This window comes from Egretta garzetta, unplaced genomic scaffold (assembly GCF_000687185.1).
Source record: "Egretta garzetta isolate BGI_Z169 unplaced genomic scaffold, ASM68718v1 scaffold712, whole genome shotgun sequence".
Taxonomy (NCBI): domain Eukaryota; kingdom Metazoa; phylum Chordata; class Aves; order Pelecaniformes; family Ardeidae; genus Egretta; species Egretta garzetta.
Genome location: NW_009258883.1, coordinates 212,772 through 233,977, shown reverse-complemented (window position 1 = coordinate 233,977; position 21,206 = coordinate 212,772). Strand labels below are relative to the sequence as shown.

At 38.9% G+C, this 21,206-nt stretch overlaps 1 protein-coding gene across 1 annotated transcript in view; it reads right to left on the bottom strand.

Moving 5' to 3' along the window:
• Window positions 1-6,509: 6,509 nt before the first annotated feature.
• The window catches only part of GHR (growth hormone receptor), a 91,504-nt gene continuing 76,807 nt past the window's right edge, over window positions 6,510-21,206 (bottom strand). Inside the window, exons 4-9 of the mRNA XM_035889490.1 lie at window positions 18,801-18,961; window positions 17,591-17,769; window positions 12,588-12,759; window positions 10,409-10,499; window positions 7,772-7,841; window positions 6,510-7,515 (exon numbers count right to left, since the gene is read on the bottom strand). Of these exons, the coding sequence (XP_035745383.1) occupies window positions 6,553-7,515; window positions 7,772-7,841; window positions 10,409-10,499; window positions 12,588-12,759; window positions 17,591-17,769; window positions 18,801-18,961 (1,636 nt within the window). The 3' untranslated portion in view covers window positions 6,510-6,552. The remainder of the gene's footprint in view (window positions 7,516-7,771; window positions 7,842-10,408; window positions 10,500-12,587; window positions 12,760-17,590; window positions 17,770-18,800; window positions 18,962-21,206) is intronic.

Below are 21,206 nucleotides of genomic sequence, written 5' to 3'. Positions count from 1 at the left end.
AATTTGTAGCATAGCTTGTTTGCTCTTTATCTGACACAGACACTCATTTGTGTTGACCTTGCTTAAATTTTCTCAAGCATATACATACATACCCGTGCCTAAAGAGAAATCACATACCTTGACTAAATAATTTAACTATATTAATACAAAAGTTTAATCTGTGCTACAGGGAAGAACATGTCTATCTGCACACAGGCAGATGCAGATATTCTGATGCCGACTTCTTCAGTAGGCAAGTATTCTCCATTAGAGTGTATCACAATCATCTCCTTGGAGTCAGTTTCAAAGGTAACATAATTATGCAAAAATAGATTGTTGGTTTTGATGATTTGCTTCTGTAAATCTTGAAGTCACTATAGTAATTTTATCCTCAAAAAATTTCACTTTATGGATTACCTTTTACTATTTATGCTGCAGCTATGCCAGCACTGCAACCATGCCAAAGCTCTCCTGCAAGCCACAGTGCGAGTCTACAAAAAACAGTCTTGGAAACATTTAATAGATAGATATTCTACCCAGTTTAAATAGGATATGACCAAGAAGGCTGATGAACCTTAGGGATGAAGAGCAATAGAGAAAGAAGGTCAAGAGAAGTCAAGAGAAGTAATTGTATTGCTTCCACTGGCTTCCTAAGTAACCTAGCCTGCATTCCTTTGCTTTCCCATTTAAATCAGACTTACCTTCCTGTTGACATCCTGATCAGTCAAGCTGTTACAATTTCAATTTTAAGCACCATTGTAACAATTATATTCTTATCATTTATTTGTAATTCTGGATCCCTTGTATTTTTAAAATAATGCTGAACTTCTGACCTAGTTTTCTTGTACTCCTAAAAAAAAATCAGTAAGTGTTTGAACCACACAAACGTGTGCACATGTGTCAGATTGGCAAGGAGCATATTTTCTTAAATACATTTAGTACACCATAAGAACCTAGTGCTTTTTTAGAGACTACATTTTCCACAGATTATAAAATTTTGTCTGATTGATCCTATCCAAAGAAGTCCATTTGGATGGTATTTTGTTTTCTTCTGTTTCTTACTTTTCCCTCCATTGACTATTAGCCCTTCTTCTACGGAAGTTAAGCAGTTGGGGGTAGTCTTGTGAGAAAGGAATGCTTGTGTCTGAAGCACCATTAGCTACACTATGGAAGCAGGAAGACAACTTGTAAAGACACTTATGCTTCTATTTTCTTGTGTTTCTGTTTGTGACAGTGGTCAACTGCCGGTGCCAGGCTAAAAGCATGCATTGTGCTTCTAAATAGTAATTTAATACATTCCTAAGTGAAGTAGATTCAGAAGATTGTTGTAATTGATTGATTGGTGATTGGTAGAAATAAGCTAATTAACACTAATCACATTCTGAAGAAAGCAACACAACTTTGTCATTATTTGCACTATAAAAGCAAGAGACTTGGTGTCCCTAGGGCTTTTAATAAAATAGGCCATTCTTTGGCTAGTCTGTTCTTGTAGTCTGACTACCGCTACAAATTGTATGAACTACACTTGAGTAAAATTCTGTGCTTTTAAATACTGTAGGTTTACAAATCTAATTGCAGTTAGTGCTGGTCCTTGCCTAGTGTTACACATTCTTCCATCAGTAGTTTGGCTCAGGCAATTTCACCTGCAAGTTTTCATGGCATTTCAAGGCACTGGCAAATCTTTCTGATTCTGTCAAAAAATGTGCCATGACAAAGAATACTAACACACAGGTAAAAACTTAGCGTGAGGAATCCCACGCAGCAAGGCCACAGATGGAGTACAGGGTGCTTACAGTGACCATAACATCTCTGGGTAGCAAGCATCTGGTGCTCAGTTGGCTGTTGAAGGAGGGTTGGACCCACTCATGTGGTAGCACAGTTTCGTTAGGAATCGTGTTGTCTTTGGTTAAATTCCCAAGCTTGTGCCTCACTCATCCAAGGAAAGTACATTTCGTTGGCTCACAGAACTAGTTCCTGGAGAAGTTTTCCATTCAGAAGGGCAAGGCTGGTGTTTCCTTTGTTTGCAACTTGACATTGTAGCACTGTACGTGCTACACAGATAGCTGCTGTGAAATAGATTGGAAAATTTGACGTCTTACTTCATATGAGAAAGCTACCCGACACCGTATGGTTCTATACTTTTATGTCTTTATGGTTTAATATCATAAGGTTTCATATGCAAGTGAAAAAATATGTAAAATACATGTTCTGTTAGTTTTACTACTGAAGAAGAAAGTGTGAGGAATCAGTTTCCTGGCATGCCAAGGCCTCAGGTGTCTCTTATGGAGCAGATTTTTATCACGAGCTCAAAAGCAGACTAAGCACAGTAGTGGAAGAGCCATCTGAATCATCTGTGATGTGAAGCTACAGAACGTTGTCAGCCCTTCGACTTTGCTTTTACTCCCTCTCAGTCTTTTGCAGACTTTTACTCCTTCCAGTCTGCAAGAGAGGAATTCAGCTACATTCTCTCGGAATTTGCAACATGATGTGGAAGGATCCTCTGCTTTCTCAGACTAACTTCAGGAAGCATATAAAATGGGAATTTAGCCAGCTAAATTTCATATATTAGGATGAAGAAGTTCATCTTATGCAAAAGAAATGCCAAAGCCTGTAGCAAAAAAAATTAAACCTGTCAAACATTTGTGTCAATTTACTAGATGCATCGATTTTCATAGCTGCATCTGCCTTTCGTTACAACTACTGACTACAGTTGTTGTCATCCACACCACTCCTACAGCTCCACCTACAGCTAATTTCTGTAGAGCACAGATATATTTTCCCCCACTTCAAAGAAATGGTGAAAGTAAATAAACAGGTTGCTTTGCAACCGTGTAATATAAGCTGTTTGGTATCTGGCAAGTGCATCATATCTTGAAATAATAGGTCGATGTGTTCTGTAGGAAAACAGCAAATTGCCAGTATAAAACGTAAAGTTCAAGCCTGACACTTGGATTTCTCTTCTAAACACCCACATGTGAAGTGTAGGCAGAGTGCAGTCATTAGGCATGTGATTACTTGAGCTGCGCTGCTGCTGGAGGTGGGAAGGAGCTCAAGCTGGCTTTTCACAGTCCCTTTAAGCTGACGTAGGTGATAGTTACCATGAGAAGAGGTCATTACACTATGTTCCTGCAAACACACACCTACCTTCAGCTGTGTGTTCCTCCCGTTTCTTGTCTGCATGAGGAGCTGTTTTCACCAAGAAGATATTCCTGGGAAGATCACTCTAGCTCCTCCCTCCTTTGCTCTTGACTGTGTGGTCCTGCCTTTCTTGCCTGGTATTCACCTGGGACTTTGCTCAGTCAGTTTAACTCATTAATCAACAGATTAATGAGTTCTGATACTTTTCTTTCATGATTTTCTCAGGTTTTAGGAAGTTGGATCAGCTCATGGCACCGTCAGAGAGCACTGGAACTGGCACAGGTGGGAGCAGTAGGAGCTGGAATTCCCCACATGGCAGTGGGGAACCACTGTCTTCACTGCCGTTTCTTGAAGTCCAGCTGTGAATCCTCCAACTCCCACTGCAGCTCAGCTATTTTTAGAGACTTACAAAAGGCATAAGCCTTCTGAAGCTTAGTTCTTCAAGCAGGAGGTATAGGCAAGCACATTTACTCATCATGATAGTTCATTTGTATGGAGTTCTACAGACAAGGTTGTTTCTACAGACGGTATAAAACAGGAGGGGACACCAGTGCCCCTCTCTGGCTTACCTTGTGCAACGGCTCAGCTAAGGTGAAATTCACATCAACAAGACACCTTAATTAACAAATATATTTGGTGTCTGAATGTGAGCAAGATGTCCATGCTCCCCTTCTAGTCTGAAGAGTGGAGAGCCCTAATCAGCTCACCTAAAGAAGACACCTGTATCTGGTCAGCTAAGTAGTTCTTTAGACTATTTACTATAATAGTAACTTAGTCCTCCCTGACACAAAGATGTTTACATTCCTGGAGCTGTTTTCTTCCATTAGGGATCAATTCAACTGCCAAAATGGGGGCTTCTACCATCACTCAGGTTTTTAGGTAAGACAGAATCTACACAAGACCTGTGCTGTTCTGGACCAGCAACTGGAAGCCCAGTTACATACCTTAAACGGCACTGGACCTCTGTGTAGAGGAACGGAGTCACACCCTGATTCCCTTGGGAGGAAAGGGCTTACCCTCTAGCTGGATTCTTCCAACAGCCCCTTCCCTACCTCTAAAGAGAGAAGAGAGGCTGTAGTACATTACTCAGTTACACACTAGGAGACGTTCAAGATATGGCATTTTCCATAGAGACAGACTACCTGACATTTCTGACGTATCAGGGTTCATATACTGCTAAGTTTTAACTATCACAACAAGTAACTGTTGAGGTTTGTCAGAATATCCAGTTTGTGGATTCAGCTGTAGGTGTAAATCTTGAACTAGTGCCCCTTACTTATCTGCAACCACAGGCTGTTCCAGCCAAAGGTAAACTGGGCTGCTAAATTAGTAATGCATGTCTTGGCCAGTTCTGGGTACAGCATGTCCTATCTCCATCTATAAATTTAGGTCTGTGCTTCTATTTTTAACTACATACATATCAATCAGTGAAATCACTGATCTCATTAGGCATTGCTTCTATTCTAAGGAAAGCTGCATTCTACCTTACTCAATGAGAAATACTTCATTTCTCCTAATAAAAATCTCTATTTTCCATTAAAAAAAAATCTGCAAAAAACCACATTGTGTCAGGACAGATCAAAGACAATACATTTATTGAACTTTGAGAAAAACAAACAAAACACTGACATAAGGAAAGTTAAATAGAAACTGAAAGACACATCTTCTGACCGGCGTATAATGGCTTGTGTGACCAGTAAAGTACCAAAATGACATTCTGAGTTTGATTGAGGTATTTAACTATTTTTGGCAATAGAAACAGAGTAAGAAACTTCTTCCAAACACACACATAGGCATTACTTGCATTAGTGTCTATCAACTATGAAATTTTATATGAAACTAAATAATGCAGCTGTTAGAAAAATATAGCAGCAAATTAGCAGAATATCTAATGCACATTTACCATAAAGTACGTGCTAAACTTAAAAATCCCACCCGATAGTTGGGCCCAGTCCTGTAGCCCTTGGTCACAAGGAGAGCATCAGTGAGCTCAGTGGGAGACATCAAGAATAAGACCTGCATTTGCTGCACTTCATGCAGTTCTGTTCAGGTCAGAGAAAATAAATGAACATCCCCATTTGCTTTCTACGAAGAACCCTGCTATGGTGAAACCATAGCCTAGGAAGGTAACTTCTGAAGCAATAATATTTCATTGTGAAGCTCCGTCAAGTTCTTAATATACATAAGAACAAACAGAGCTTTCCCACTGAGTTTCAGTTTTCTCTCCTTTCCTTCCGAAAGTCTGCCTAACGCGGTCAGAGGAGATGCTGTTAGGCTGCAAAAACAAAAACCACGTTTGAACAATACTGTATTCAATTTCCTTGTTCCGCTGAAGTCTTCTAATCCTGTTGTATCTTTAAAAATGAACTGCTGGCTAACTCCTGAAGTCCTTATTTTACTTTTTTATTCAAGACTTTATGTGGCGCAAACTAGTAAATGTAGTGATACCTTTGGCTGTAGGAGGGCTTCAGAAGTTGGTCAAATGTGAAGAGACTATGCTGCTAAGTCACCAGAGCTTATTCATGTGTTCTCAACATTTTTTCAGTGAAAGTATAGTTGCATACTGTTTAATACTGTGGTCAAGAAAATTTTGCTTATAAAAAAGTATATGATTAGCATTAACCAGAATCTGATGAAGAACAGAATAATTTGCCCAAATATTTTGTACATTTCAAAGTTTTCTACAAAACTTTAAACTGAATGTATATTTCTATATTAGTTACCATAAGAAAGTGATAGAATCAGTTACTTTAAGTTTCTACAGTATTTCAAAATTTCTCTACAGGTTTCTTTGGAGGTATAAAATGGCTCTGTAAAAATCTATTTTTTCTTTTAGCTGTGAACACAACTTTTATAAAACAGAAAACTCCTTTTTAGGATTGCAGCAATTACATTCCTTAGATGGGTCACCATAATTGAACTACAGTGTATAGTGTAATAGAAAACGTTTATGTTTTTATGACTAAAATATTAAAATATATTTTATTAATTTATATAAATCAAAATAGATGTGTTATTTATTCAAGATACTTTTGTTTTTTCACCTATATACTCAGTTCCCAATTACTGATATAAAGATCTCTGCCAACAGCACATTTTTTACTAAATTCTTAGACTTTAAACCACCTGATTTTTAGCTTTATCAAAATGCGTGATTTACTGTACATTAAACATAGTAATTTCAATGTTTAGTTTCACAAAAATCAACACCCACAAGAACAAGACAGTCACTGCTAGTAAAACAGTCTCAAGACAAATTCATAGATAATATTTACAGAACACAATAGGAATATTTTGATGAATATTTTACGTTGCAACATTTCAGATAAAATTATAAGAACCACAAGAAACTTTTCGACTTCATTTTGGTTTCAGCATAGAAGCCTGAGCTGACTCTCTGCTGTGAAATACTGCACACACCTAGTCAAAGAAGAGCTACGGCATGATTTTGTTCAGCTGGTCTGTGCTCACGTAGCCACATGATGTGTTGAATTCCTTGTCTGGTACCGGCAGTGCAGTTGCATTGAGCACAAGGCCTTGTGGAGAGTGGACGATATGAATAGACGTATAGTCTGGGACAGGCATCTCTGAACTTGGGGTTTCTGCTGTTGAAGCTCCAAGATTGACACCGGTAGTGGTAAGGCTCTCTGTGGTGAAGTAAGCGTCCTCGATACGGCTTTGCTCCTGAACACGCGGCTCACCCTCTTCGTGGGAAGTCACAGCAATACATTTTTTCACATCTGCCTCACAGAAGTAGGCATTGTCCATGGTGAAGTTTTGTTCTGTGCAGCCTTCACACTGTGCTCTCCTCATCTTGGATTTCTGCCCTGGTGAAAGTACAACACTGCCTGCTGGAGTAATATCACTCACTTGCGCATAGAAGTCAGTATTTGTCAACGAATTCTGGTTACTTAGCTGGGTATGGACCGATGGACTTGCTGAGCCAATGCTGTCTGCAAAAGGTGGCCACGGCTGGCTATTTTCAGATCGAATACTTGTGTGTGGCTGTTGGGTGTCTGTGTCGGCAAGGCTTGGAAGTGACGACTCATTATCTTTTCTGTCAAGGCACAAGAGATCCTCTTCTTTTTCGGTTAGCTTTTTCGACTGATCAATATCAGAGATGGCATCACATGTGTCGCTTGCACTGAAGTCTGTCTCTGGAATATCTGGTTCACAACAACTGGCCCGTCCAGAATCATCATCCTTGGCTCCCAAGCAACTGTGTGATTTCAGATGGTCTTCACTCAGGAGCCTGTCAGTATCTGAGACTCTGTTCTTTTCATCGGGGTCTTCTATGTCCAACTCAATAAACTCAACCCACAAGTCATCGTTGTATAGCTGTGTCTTGTAGTTGTCATGGCTGGCTAAGATGGAGTTCACTTCATCTAGCTTTCCTTTCTATAAAGCAAGAAAAAATGAATGTTACAAAGAAAATAATAAAAATGCTTGTGCTTTTTATCATGTTAACTTAAGGAAAGGTAACTAGCTGATGTAATTATTGCAAGGGGTTTTTTTTTAGTAACTTATGAAAACTAATTCTGTAACAACTCCCCCCATGTCGTACTTTTTTCCTACAAAATTTTTCTGCCCGGGACAACAATTGTGACCTGCTACTACTACAGTCATTCCCACTGTAGATTTTAGAGCACATTACCTTCAAGAGATCTGGGTCAATCCCTTTAATCTTTGGAACTGGTACAGGAGGAAAAATCAGCATTTTTAACCTGGAAAAAATAAATGATGGCTTTAAATTGACAGCGGTCCTTTCTGAGGAAGTTAGAAAGAAGAGAGATGTACATTGTGTTTACACTTAATTAATTCAAAATGGAAATGTTTAAAGATTCAATTTTAAATAGTCCTAAGGAAAAGAATGATTGTTTTCTCTCACTGTGAATAAACCCCCAAGTTTTCTGCAGCCTTCCTTGTTGAAATCACATACATTTATGTGGGAATCCATTTTGGAGTCTGGTCTTTGACAGTTTAATGCTCTATAGAAAGAGAGTAAATTCCTAGAGCTGTGTCAACAGTTTACCTTTTCACATTATTTTCAAAGGAATCTGATACAAGCCTCAGTGTGCAGAGTGACTGTCCCCGAATTTTTTTTTTCAGGGACACAGTAATCTTGCATAAGCCCAATAAATTTAAATGGGGGAATAGAAAAAGGGAGTCAGTGAAAAGAGGGAATTACTTTAGAATGAATAAATGAAACAGGAACACAACTGCAAAAATTTAGGCTAGTATTTTGCCACCTCTGCGGCACTTCTGTTTTCTGAATTATTAATGTAACAAACAATACGTAATAATGACAGGATTTTACCCTTGTAGAGAAAGGCCTAGTAACTTGCTTCTAAAAAAAAAAAAAAAGAAAACGTCAAACAGAGGGATAATTTTCCATTAATAATAATCCAACAATAGCAGGTCATGCCTGTCTCCTCCATTTTACCTTCCTGCTTGTTTTGCAAACAGATAAAAAGTAGTTCCCAAACGGAAAATTCAACATTCTCTTTATAATGGGTTACTTGCCTATTTTAGAAAGTAAACTGTGGGAGCGGTAGATCCAAATCCAGATATTAGTTTTGGTGCATTGTTAGTGACCTTGGTGAGGTCCAGAGAGGATCAGAGGAGTCTTAAGGAGTGCTAAGAGAGAAATACAGGCACCTTCTGCTTAACTATGGCAGGGCCCATTTCCCCAGCTGTTTTTGTTCTTGGCAGACCCTCAAAATTCTGCCCAGCAAGCCTCAATGAGAGCCAGAAATCCAGTAATTTTCCACCTAATCCCTGGAGGGTCTGTGTTAGCTGTGCACTGGCTGGGCTCTCGGGGTACCAGTTTCAGCTTGTGCTTACAGCTGCATCCACAAATCAGCTGCTCTGACAGGGCTGGGCGCTGCTGCTAACAAAGCAGCAAAGGGTTTTACCACTCGCTGCCTGGAGAAATCATTCAGGGGGAGAACTACACTCTGCTACTTTCTTAGCATAATGCAAGCCTGCATCTCTCAACTCTTAAGAGAGGATGGCCTAAGCCTGTGGCATCTGTCCTAGTGAGCCTGGTTCCGATCTTCTAAGATCAAAATGGAGGAAAATATGAATAGGTGTCTTCAGATACAGGAGGAAACAGAGCCTGAATATTCTGCATTACTGGAAACCTATGCAGCCTGCTCTTCTGCAGAATACATTGCCGATCCCACCACCACATGCACCAGTTTGAAGGAACGGGTGCAGGCCCACAGGTCCAGAAAAACTTTCCAGATGAAGGGTCCTCAGCGGAGAAAAGCCTCCTCCAGCAGTCATGATTAGCACGGGAAATATTAGTAAGCTCTGATCAGAGACATGCTTCAGTCCTCAGGATCTTCTGTGACCAAGCCACTCCTTGCTCAGTGTGCTGCCCTTACTGAGCTCCTGGTCCCATGCAAGTTGTTCTTGCCCCACACCGACACATCAAGCTTTTGTCGTGCATTGTATCAGGAGCCTTGCTCTTAACTCTGGGAGCGGCATGCTATTGCAGGGAGTGGCTTCCTGAAATTAAGCTCTGCCAAAGCATAGTGCTGCTTGCCTAATTTATTTTCTTAGAGCTGCTCCAACTGCACCATATTGTTTTCATTTCAAAGACTTATCCTTATGCTGGTATGTGTGTAACACCTCAGTGTTCATTTTTGAAGTGTATACACAAGACCACTGACAACATGCATGCGTGCTCTGGGACTTGACCATGGTGTTGCTCCGTAGTCTAGGACAGTACTGGTATGACATCCAAGCTGGATTATTATTCTGCCAAAATCTACACCTGAACACACATATTAGGGGATGAATTCACTTTGAGACTGTTTTGTCATTTTTCTATATGTGTCATTGTTTCATTTATAGAAATGACACAATTTTATAATTCTTATAAATGACACAATCCTGTGCTTTGTTTTATTTTATTCTTGTTATTCGATGAAGAAATAGTCAGAGATTAGTGGAATAGTCTAAGAACAAAACCAAATGTATAGACGTATGTTTGTATGAAACTTTTGAACGGTATGTGGGTAAAAAGAGTATTTACAAAATTTGAATGGACTAAAAAGCCAATCCCCTTCAAAGCCTAAGTAAATTAACTGTGTAAATACTGTAGAATAAAATGTTCTGCAATTGAAAGGAAGAGGAGCTGTGAATGTAATCAGATTCCCACTGCTGAAGACCCAGTACGTACGTATGCCAGTGTCCACGTAGCTTATAAGAATGGACAACAGATTGAAGCACCCTATTTTTTAAGCCACAAGTACATAAAATCTGACAAATAAAAACTCTCTACCTTGGTTGTTTAGACAGCAGGATTAAGATCACTGTTACGGCCAGCCCACATGCTCCGAAGATAACAACTAAGAACCATGGAAACTCAATTTCTGAAACAACAGAATGAAAACATGTTAGCAGGAACCTGCATCTCTGTTGCATCTTTAATTTCAACCCTGCCTTCTGCCACCTGAAGATTAAAAAGGGGTAAAAACTGATAGGAGAATTTTTTGTTATTTAAATGTGAAAATTCTGTGTTAAGCAGAAATAAAAAAACCCTTTTTGTTTCAATAGTTTCCATACTGCACTTGTGAGTTCACTGAGACTCCTTGCAAAACCAGTCCAGGTTTTTAAATGTAAACAAGATCTTAGTACAGACAATATATGTAGCAAAACCAACCAGGAGGTACAATCTGCCTGCTTGGAATGTGCTACAAGTAGTCCTGATGGCATATAATGCCGCAGACCGTGCTGCTGCTTGTTTGCCCAAGCTGGGAGAACGTTATTAGTAGCATACTAAAGCACAGGCAAACTATTCTTCTCTCACAGAAACTAAAATATGGTGGTGTCAAAAAGCATACTACTCTTCTTTCTAAAGGCCAAATATTAATTATGTTGTGAACCACCAACTGGAAAAGGACAAATAATCTCATTTTTATTTATCTTGCAGGTGACTACAAAGAATTTAGGTAATTGAGAAATGCAATTTGGTAGGAATGCTGATAAATTAAATGTTTTATCTTTTAAGTAGTGTCAATTCCATTAAGCTGACATTGTAGAATACAAAATATGGAGAAATTTATTCTGGCTGTAGTCTTAGATTCTTCTCATTTGTCCCCAGTTTTAAGTTTTCCATTCAAATGTCATTCATATTTTGGGCCAAGGAATACTGGACAGAAAGGTTTAGAATTCTATACATGAACATAAATATATATCCTTCTGTGGAAGAAAAAAAAAATCAGGTACCAGTTTTAGCCTTGTGCTCCCAGCTTAAGACTTTGACCGGACATGTTTTCAGGCATGAGTAAAGTCCTATCTGGATACTTCTGTGTTTGACTGGTCCCTGTTTTAATGGAGAACCAGTAACTCCTTGTCATGTCAGGGAGACCTGCTAACGTCCAGCTGCTTCAAAAAGTTAGAATATTGCATTTGAATTTAACTACTTTAAATGTTTAATACACAGAAAACTTAAATTTTAATTCTGTGTTCCTAAAGGTGACATACAAAACAAGCAAGAATAAATTCTGAAATCAGATCACTGCTGCTGTGTGAGATGCATGGATATAGATCAACCTACAGAATCTGGGTTGTAGTGACTGAAGAAACTTCTGCTTGTAGGATGGCCTTAGATTTTCATAGTATTTCAATTTTGTTCATATGGAAACCTTGACAACTTAATACAGCTGGGGTTAATAAAATAATGCCACATGTCCAGAACATTAGATGTTCATATAAATTAGGAATGAAAACTAGTAATACTAAGAGTTAAAAAGGGGAATCTAGCAAGGTTTTATGTAACATCTTCACTAATACCCTGGAATATGAAATGAAACAGCTTGTTAAAATAATTTGCTGAAGAGCTCATTCTTGGAAGAGTTAATTTAGTAGCTCAGACTTGAGAATGCTTTAGGAAAAGGCACTGTCTCATTCTTTTAATAGAAAAAAATGTGGTGCTCAACAGCTGTTTCTTCTTCTGTCTTTAACAGCACTTTAAAAACAAGTACAAGACAGAAGCAAGAATCAGAAAAACACTCACTGTCCTTGATGGTATTGGGCAGATCAGAAAAGCACAGCATTCGGGTAACAAACGTAGCCAGCAGTATAACACTTTAATAGAAGTGACAATTCTCTTCACAACCGGAGTGCTCATATTAGATGATGAAGTATGAGATTTAACTGTATTTTAGGCTCCATAAGATGTGCAACACCAGTTATTATTTCTGATTCATAAAGCTATCGGTATTTTTGCTCTCTGATGAGCTGTGAAACAGTCTTGCTGAGTTTACTTCTGAACTTGTATATGGAACTTGTACGTTCTCAGTCTCACCAAATGATTTTCATGTAGTAGGCTGAATTATCAATCTATTCAAGCACACAACATCAAAGGAAAGGAGAAAAAAAAAAACAAAACACCGCCACTGAAAACACAAAAAGACAGCATGGTTATAAAAACACTTTGCTGCAGTTCAGTTATTTACCTTCAGCACAATGAACAAATTCAACACCTGTTTGTGAGAAAGATACATAAAGGATTTCACTGAACTCCCCAAATTTTTCGGAGGTACGTTGTCTTGATCGGACTCGTATCTCATAATCTCTTCCCATCTTCAGAGAGTACAGTGGAACCATTGTTGAGAGCCTGGGTTCTAACTGTAAAGACAGAAGGACTGTGATTGATTTGTCTGAGTCATACTGGCAATTCTACACTGCTTCTTGATTTCAGAAATAAACATTTGAAGGCGTTTTTGCTACTTGGAACCGTAAGGATACCCAGAGAAGAGTTCAGAGAAAATTCACACCATTTACTTTCGACTTAGTAGCCATCAGGCTTTGCTGTGATTCAGGGGACCAAAAGCGGAGAATCCAAGCTCTGTAAATACAGTCAGTGAAGAAAGGCAGCTGCCCCCAGTTAGATGCTGTAAGTAGGTGGTGTGAACATCTCCTACTGATCTTACCAAGTTGTAAATCCTTTTTACGGTTACAACACAACATTACTGACTTCACAATGCCAAAAACATTGTTAAAATAACACGGGAGTCTTAAAAGCTAGTGCAATCTCCACTACAGAATTAATTTTAAGAATAACAATGATTTAAAGGCCTTTTAACCAAATGTATTGCATCTTACAAATGCATTTATTTGGGGACACTGCACAGCTCCCAAAATCTTCAACTACATGTAAAATGGAGACTCTGTGAGAGCTGGCATCAGATTGTTGGTCTTGAGACTTCTATATTCAGTATTAACTGCAACATATGCAGATACTGCTGCATATCAAACTATGTAGGAAGTCACATTAGAGGTCTTAATACATGAAATCTCTCTCTTCTTCTATTACTCCTCTAAGAATCTGTATTTTAGCTCCAAAAGCCCAACTAAAGTATATAAAAATAAGGAAAATGTGCTCAAAATGGAAATCCATGTGGCAGATGTTATATTCTGCTTTTACTTCAGAATTAAGGATACTGGCAAAACTCATCACAGGCTGAGCATTAAAACACGTGGAAAATGGCAGCCATTGGGGATTTGGAGGAAGCTTCAACAACCCAACCCTATAGTCACTGTAGCTGTGTAATCTAAACTTGAGATACATTCTGTTGGTAGCTACAATCTGCGGAGGTCTCTGATCCCTGGTGGCTCCAGACTCAAGTGTTCTGAGAACCAACCAGTCAGATTTTGGAGGAGGCAGTGATGCCAGACAGACTGCTCTTCTCTGCTAGTGGTTCAGCACATGATCATGGAGAACCACTGCTCCACACCACAAAGGCTTTTAAGACATGAAGACTAACCAGCTGGAAAGTGTTGGGAAGGGAATACAATATATACTAGTCCCGTTTACTTATTTCGAGCTATAAAGTGACAAAGAAATAGTACAGTAAAGTTTTACAGGTAGGTTTTTTGGATTTTTTTGGTTGGTTGGGGTTTTGGTTTTTTTTTTATTTTTTCCTTTTTTCTGAAACAATTAGTGGAGATTCTTAGGGATGCTGGATCACCCAAAATTTCATGTGCCCCAAATAATGGTGGCACTTGGAAAAAGCAGTGTGCAGGCTAGATTAGAGCCCTGAAAAATTACTGTAGCTGTGTAACTGAAATTGCAAGAGTTGCTAAAGAACAGATAATTGATTAAAGGGCAGGATGTCTCTAGTCCATCACTGAACTAACAAAACTTCATGTAAGACACCTGGATGGAGCAAGATGCGTGGACTGGGGGAAGGTTCAGCATGAACTGAGTAGATGAATAGCACTTGTCATGTGGATTAAGTCAATTAAAAGCTGTATGAAAGAGACATGGTAACTAATAAAAATGCATGACAGCATATAGCAAACTCATTTAAAGTATGTGAAGCTTGGAACTAGACGGCTGGGCTGCTGGATTTGCTGCGTGCTGTTCAGCCAGCGTACACAGAGCGATGATTGCGATTGCCGTACTAAGGAACCGTGTGAGAGCCCTGCGGCCACGCTGAGCGGTGTGATTGCCCTGCCTGCATGAGTCCAGCCCTGCCAGAGGGGGCTAACACCAACTGTGGAGCAGCCGTTTGCCACAGCTGGAGCCCCCAGGGACACTGAGAGTGCCGACTGGGATGGGGGCACCAGGGGCAGGACAGGCAATGCAGCGACCAAGGCAACGGCTTTCACCAGCTTTACTAGAAAAATGGTGAAAACTGGGAGATGGGCAGTACCTGGGAAAGGTTGAGAGGTACCCTGGGCAGGCACAGCACAGGGCTGGGCACCCATACAACACCTGGAGATAGTAGGCTGCATATCCACTGCGGTGCAGAGAGAGAGGAGGTTCACATCCCTCAAACTAGTAAGCTGTGTATCTCAGCCACAGTGCTGTGTGGACATGACAACGGCGTTCAGCTCTGGAGTTGGTACTCCATGCTTCCCTGCCCTAAGTGCACTTCACTGCAGTGTGAAATGGACCTTTTCCAGCAAAAATTCAACAAGGTGATGAGAGCCATCAGAGTCCGCCCTGGTCCAGCACTCTTCATGGAGGACTGAGCTGTGATCACCAATTTCATCCCATATTTGGTGGATCTGGGCCTGGGTTGTTTGGGTTTGTTTTTTTCATGAGTCAAAAGATCAGGCCAATCTAAAAGATGATAAGTAACTAAAGGAAAATTAGACTTTCCAGATTCCCTATCTCACATACATTTTTAGGCATTTCATATACACTTTACTATGAAGTCATCATTCTTCACTACTGTTCAGATGATGTGTGCTTGTCCACCTTGTTTGATAATCACAGCAGCCAGACAGGGTCTGCACAGTGATTGCTACTCACGATTGGTAAATTTGGATGGACATAAGGGGGGGACAGAATTTCAGTCTAGTGAATGTAATGAGCAACACTTCAAGATAAAAGGGTAGAATTGTAAAAAGATCCCAGCAAGGACCTAATAACAACGATGAGGTATTTTCAAACTGTGAGCCAGATTACATTTAGCTGTGTCTCATGAACACCCACTATATCAGGGTGGGGATTTTATTGTTTTTACAAAGTTTTGTCAAAGAAAATAATTTTGATCCTCTTATCACTCTTACTGATGTAATACCTTACTAATTAATATTTAGTCCTCTTTAAATTCATAAGTTGTCTATTTTCAGTTAGTAAATGGATTGGAAAAAAGAATGCTATACATGAAAAATCAAACAGGTTCATCCCACAGCATCTCAAAAAGTTACAAACAAATCTCAGTAAGAGGGAGACTTAGTAAAATTTAAGTACTATAAAATTAATTTTTTATCAGTTTTTTGTATCAGCTATATGTACAAAACATTATGGTATATTTAAGCAGTCGGAAGATTATCCTTTGTGCAAAAAAACTAGTAATAACAGTATAACTAGATGTTTATCTCTTTACTGCTTCAATGCTCATTATACATGAGTTATTTGTAGCAAAGAATGCAAAGAGTGAAATCGTTGTTCCTGTGCTGTTATTCAGAAATTTCTGTTTTATGCTCTGATAGTTTCTCAGGGAATTATGCCACGTTTGTGCTTTTAAGCTGGAAGGCACAATAACATACAATATATACAGCTGCAATACAACATAATCTATTTTTCTTGAGGCAATTCCTTATCTGTTTTCTGAAAGAAGAAACACTGATCTTCAAACCTTTGCTCTCCTGAAAAGAACTGTTCTCAAGGCATGCTGGAATTATTGATGGTACTGAAGCAAGAACAAAGCTGTATTAGGGTATTTATAAGATTGATACCTAAGGGCTTATAAAAAAATAAAAAATGTGCATTTGTAAAGAGGTATCTGTATTGCCACCTGCTTTTGTAAATCCCATAAATACTGTGCAGATTTTCAAGTTCCTAAGAATTATTGATTTACTGCCTAAACTTAACTCATTTCATAGGCTTTAAAATATAGAGGCTGTACAGTAAGTATAGCTTAAACCAATACAGAGAAAAATTCAGACAAGTATTAGGAAAAAGTAATGACATCATATGACTGTTTGGCTGTAAACTTACTAATAAGGAGTAGGATAAACAGAAAATGCTAACATTGAGAAGGATCAGAGGTGAGGAGGGGTCCAAGGTCTTTCACAGATGAAGGCAAGCAAACCAGTTTGACTATGTTTCAGTTGGTAAATTTGCCTTCTGTAGATTAAGACAAATTCATAACAGTGTTATCTGCTTTCCTTCTGTCAGTTAACTCAGATCATATTAATAAGAAAGCAAAGGAAGGGTTCTGCTCTGAAATTATGTTCTTATTGCATGGGATTGGTATTCTCCAAGAGTTCTCCATATGCAAATATGCCATGACAGACTGGCACTTAGCCTATGCATTCAGGTAAGCTGGGTACAATTTCTTCCCTGCAATAGGAAAACTGACTACATGAGAGAAGTTAAGTGATTTTCAGAAATAAAACTTACAAGGTTTGGGGTATATATATTTTATATCTTCATGGACTATCCATATAGTCACAAATTTCCCGTTGTTGTCTGGTATGAAATCTGTATGTCACACCTATGTTGCATTATTTTTATTTGCTTATTGTATCAAATTTTAAATTATAATTCAAAGCTAAATGAAATGATAAGTATTAGAACTTTACAGGTACCTTGAAGAATCTGGACTGACATAGTGACATTTTCCAAGCAAAATATTCCTGTTCCAATTACTAAAAATACCATGCACTGTTTCAAATAGCTGAGGTTTAGGAAAACAATAGAGAAATATTTTATCCTTGAAAAAACTTGTATATATCTGACTATTGCTGTACTTTCTAATCTAACACAGGGATTTCAGGGTTTGTTATTGTTATCCTGCATGCCAACTATCTTGGCACAAGAAGTTACAATGCTTAGTAGAAAACTTCAGAAGAATATGGGTATATTGTTTAAGACATAAGGTATCACCTAGTTAGCATAATAATAACCTGTTGCTCTCTGTAGTAGTATGAAAGTGTTAGGGACAGAACAAGCCTGCACTGTGCTATGACTATTGTATAATAAATATTTGCTTCATACCTCCTTCCATTTTGTCTCATTAACTTCTTTGTACTGCAATTCATACTCCAGAGTAATCCATCCCTTCTGAACATCTGCTGTTGGTGGTGGATCCCATCTTACTTGAATATCCCCATGGATCCCAGTTTGACTAGTATTTAGCAGAGTCCAGTTAAGGTGGACAGGGGGATCAGGCAGTACTGTTTAAACAGAGTATTTGGAATAAAACAGCCAGTTTTCAATGCGAAATGATCATTCTTACTATACACTATTAAATGATTTCAGGACTAAAAAAGCATATTAACCACATATTTGTTGATTAAAATCTAAACCTTTGAGTCAATGACAAAGACACTGCAAGTTTGGTAACAAGAAGGCACCCTGTCGTTGGCATAGACATGCTCTGCATAAATCTCACCTGCATGACTAGTAAAGAAGGCTAAGAATGTATTACCTATTACACTACATTTCCCAATAGCAGCTTGTAAAACACTAAGACATGAACAATTCTCCATCAAAATTTAAATTTAGAGTTCTCACGAGAAATAAAAACAATAATTGGAGTAATACAGAAACATAAATTAAATATTTAGCAACTAATATAGAAGTACATTGAAAAACTATGGTATCTGAAAAATTAATCTGATTTTGCTCAACTGAAGAAAAGAGAGCAGTGGGTATTCTAGTCACTTGCAGGAATAATTTAATTGCATATACATATACAACTGCTCTGAACAAGCAATAACATCTGCAAAGTCCCAAGACAGTCACAATTCATGCTGCAGTATAAATTCTAGCTGGAATGTTAAACATCCTGATTCCATAGATTAGTGCTGATTCAGGAACAAAAAACTGTTCGGTTCCAGAACCCCTTTGCAGAATCAAGATTTTAATGCCATCCTTGCTCACACTGAACACTATTAGAAAGGGCTCAGAGTGACAGCAAAGGCAAGCTCATCTGCACACGTTTGAGACACCACTGGTATTCAGAAAGAGAAAAAACGTATTTGCTTTTATCCTTCTAGCTTTCTTCCAATCTGGGCAATATTTTCTGGTGTGGATCACATTACATATGTTACAAACCGAAATCCCTTCCTATATATCGTATTTGTCAGAAACAAACCTTTCTGAGAGGCAAAATTTAAATGCAGTATGAGTAATACAAAAGCTTGTAGCATCTCCCCTATTGTGATATAAAAATATAAAGGTAAAATGCATAATGGAAGCATACCTATTTCATCAACGCTGAAACATTTTTCATCAAATACTTCATCTTTATTGGCAAGCTTAACACAATACGGTATCCAAATAGAGGTGTAGGATGTGTTGAAGTAACAGCTATTTTCTCCTGCAGTGATATAATCAGGGCATTCTTTCCAGTCTTCGTCATTCCTAGGATGACAACAAAAATGTAATATACATGACAGAGAGATTTATAGATCTTACAAAGTACAAATTATAGATGTTACAAGACACATTGTTGATAAATCTTAACTTTTATGGAAGCAAGGAAAAAAAAGTCAAAATTGATTGTGGTTTACAACGAAACCAAACCTCTATCCAAGCAACCTGCATAAGCGAGTTTAGGTTCTCATGTACTGTTAGTGGCATTTGTCTGCTTCAGATGCTGCTTCTAAAAGAACAGTCAGAGAGCACATCTTGCTAAAGAGCAGTCAGAGAGCACATCTTCCTATGCTGGCAGGTGCTAATGACTACCAGCAAGCACAAACTTATGTAAATTTGACATGGATTTAAGCCGCTGTTGTTCCGGCGAAGTTAAATTGCAGCAAGATGCCCATCCACATAACGAGGTCAGAAACAGTGAAGGCCAGTCCTTAAGGCAGATCCGCACTGCACCAGCTGCAAAGGCAAGGCCAGGGGAGTGCGTTGCCCTGGGGAGCTGAATTGGGATGTAGGCACTGGAGCATTGATCGCTCACACAGGGAAGTGCCCAGGGGTGGACACTGCAGGAGACCAGGCACAAACCAACCCAGGACTGCGGGATGTGAATGAAGGGAAGAGAAATATGGGGCTGTGAGTGAGGAAGGGCTAAGTTCCTTGGGATACAGAACTTCTAAAACACAGGCTTGGAATTACTAGCAACAAATCTCGTAGGTTTTTCCATCTTGACTTTGTTCAAAAATTCATAAATGTTCTTTGTAAATAAAAGAATTGCAGCAGGAAATACCACACTCATTTCATCTCTTAAAAAAGGCAAACCAGCAGTTATAAAGAGTGGCATGACCTCTCAGACTGAGAGACACTGCTGCTTGTGTAGGGTCATTTTCATATGGCCAACCTGAAACTGCTCAGCAGGTTCAAAACCAAAAAAATCTTCAGTTAAAGCAAAATGGGAATCACCAAATTGTAAGAAATAGCCTACAGGAAGAGTGACAGACGTTTATTCAGTATTTCTGCAGTCACTTTAGAAAAACAAATCTCACAGCGAGCAGATCTGCTGTTGTTACTTTTTGTCTAGATACTATCTCTCAGCTCAAATATAGACCAAACAGGGATCTTTTCAAAAACTGCAGTCTTGTTTTGTTAAAAATATACCATAAATGCCTCTCCTTACTAAAAGCCATTGAAGCTGTACAGAAGCAGGATTAAGTTAAATCAATTATGCCAAGTGCAGCCTTCAGTACTGGAGTGGGTGTTTAAAAAGTAAGAAGGCAGATGCTACATAAAGTGAGTAAGAAACATTTCTGCCACTAAGCACCGGTCTTGCGCTTAGCTGATGAGACCAGACACTCCTCTAAAGGAAATGCTGCAGCTCTGCCAGAGTCAGGACCTGACAAAGGCGCAGGCGGTTAGATACCGTGGCTTGTCTTAAACAGGGGACTGGGTTAGATGATAGACTTCAGTCCTGAGCCTTAAACATTGCTTGCACTTTGAAACAGAAATATTTTTAATGTGGATGTTCAATTCACATCTTTTATTGCAGTATTGTAATTTCTAGGGCAAAGCTGAAACATGATCTGCTCAATGTATGTATACTGCTTTTTCATAGAGTTTAATTCATTTCTGAAGTTTGTACCCTCATGGTACATGCTACTGACAACTGTCAGCTAAACGTTTACACTTAAATAGTGGTTTTAACTTGGATCCCTATATTTCTGAGACGTCTCAAAAGAGTAAGGAAGAAAGCCAGCCATGCCATTAGGCTTAAGGTTGGTAAGCAAATCTATGACCACCAGCAGAGAGTGTCTGTGGCTCAAAAAGGTTGAAACCCAGTACGTTAGATGGAACAGAAACTCACACCCTCCTATGCCTGTGAACAAAAGGCTCGTTTTCCTTAATAGCCATTACTATTAATGTCTGTGCCCTCTTTCAGGCTAATCATTGTAATAACCTGAAAATTACAAAAGCTTAAGTGGAATGTGAACCAGAACTGAACAGGGCTCAATGAAACGTAATCCCCAGAGCAGCCTTTTCACCTGGACCTGCACATTCAGACTTTAATCCAGTAACTGATCAATGGGAGCCTTATAAAACTAATGAAAATTTGAAAGGGGCTTGTGTCCCAACTCCACATCTGTGTACAGATACAATAAATCTCACAGTTCCAAGTTAGGTTGATAAGGAATAAACTGAAGTTCCCTATTAAAAACTCCTTTCCCAAGCCATACAGTGTTCA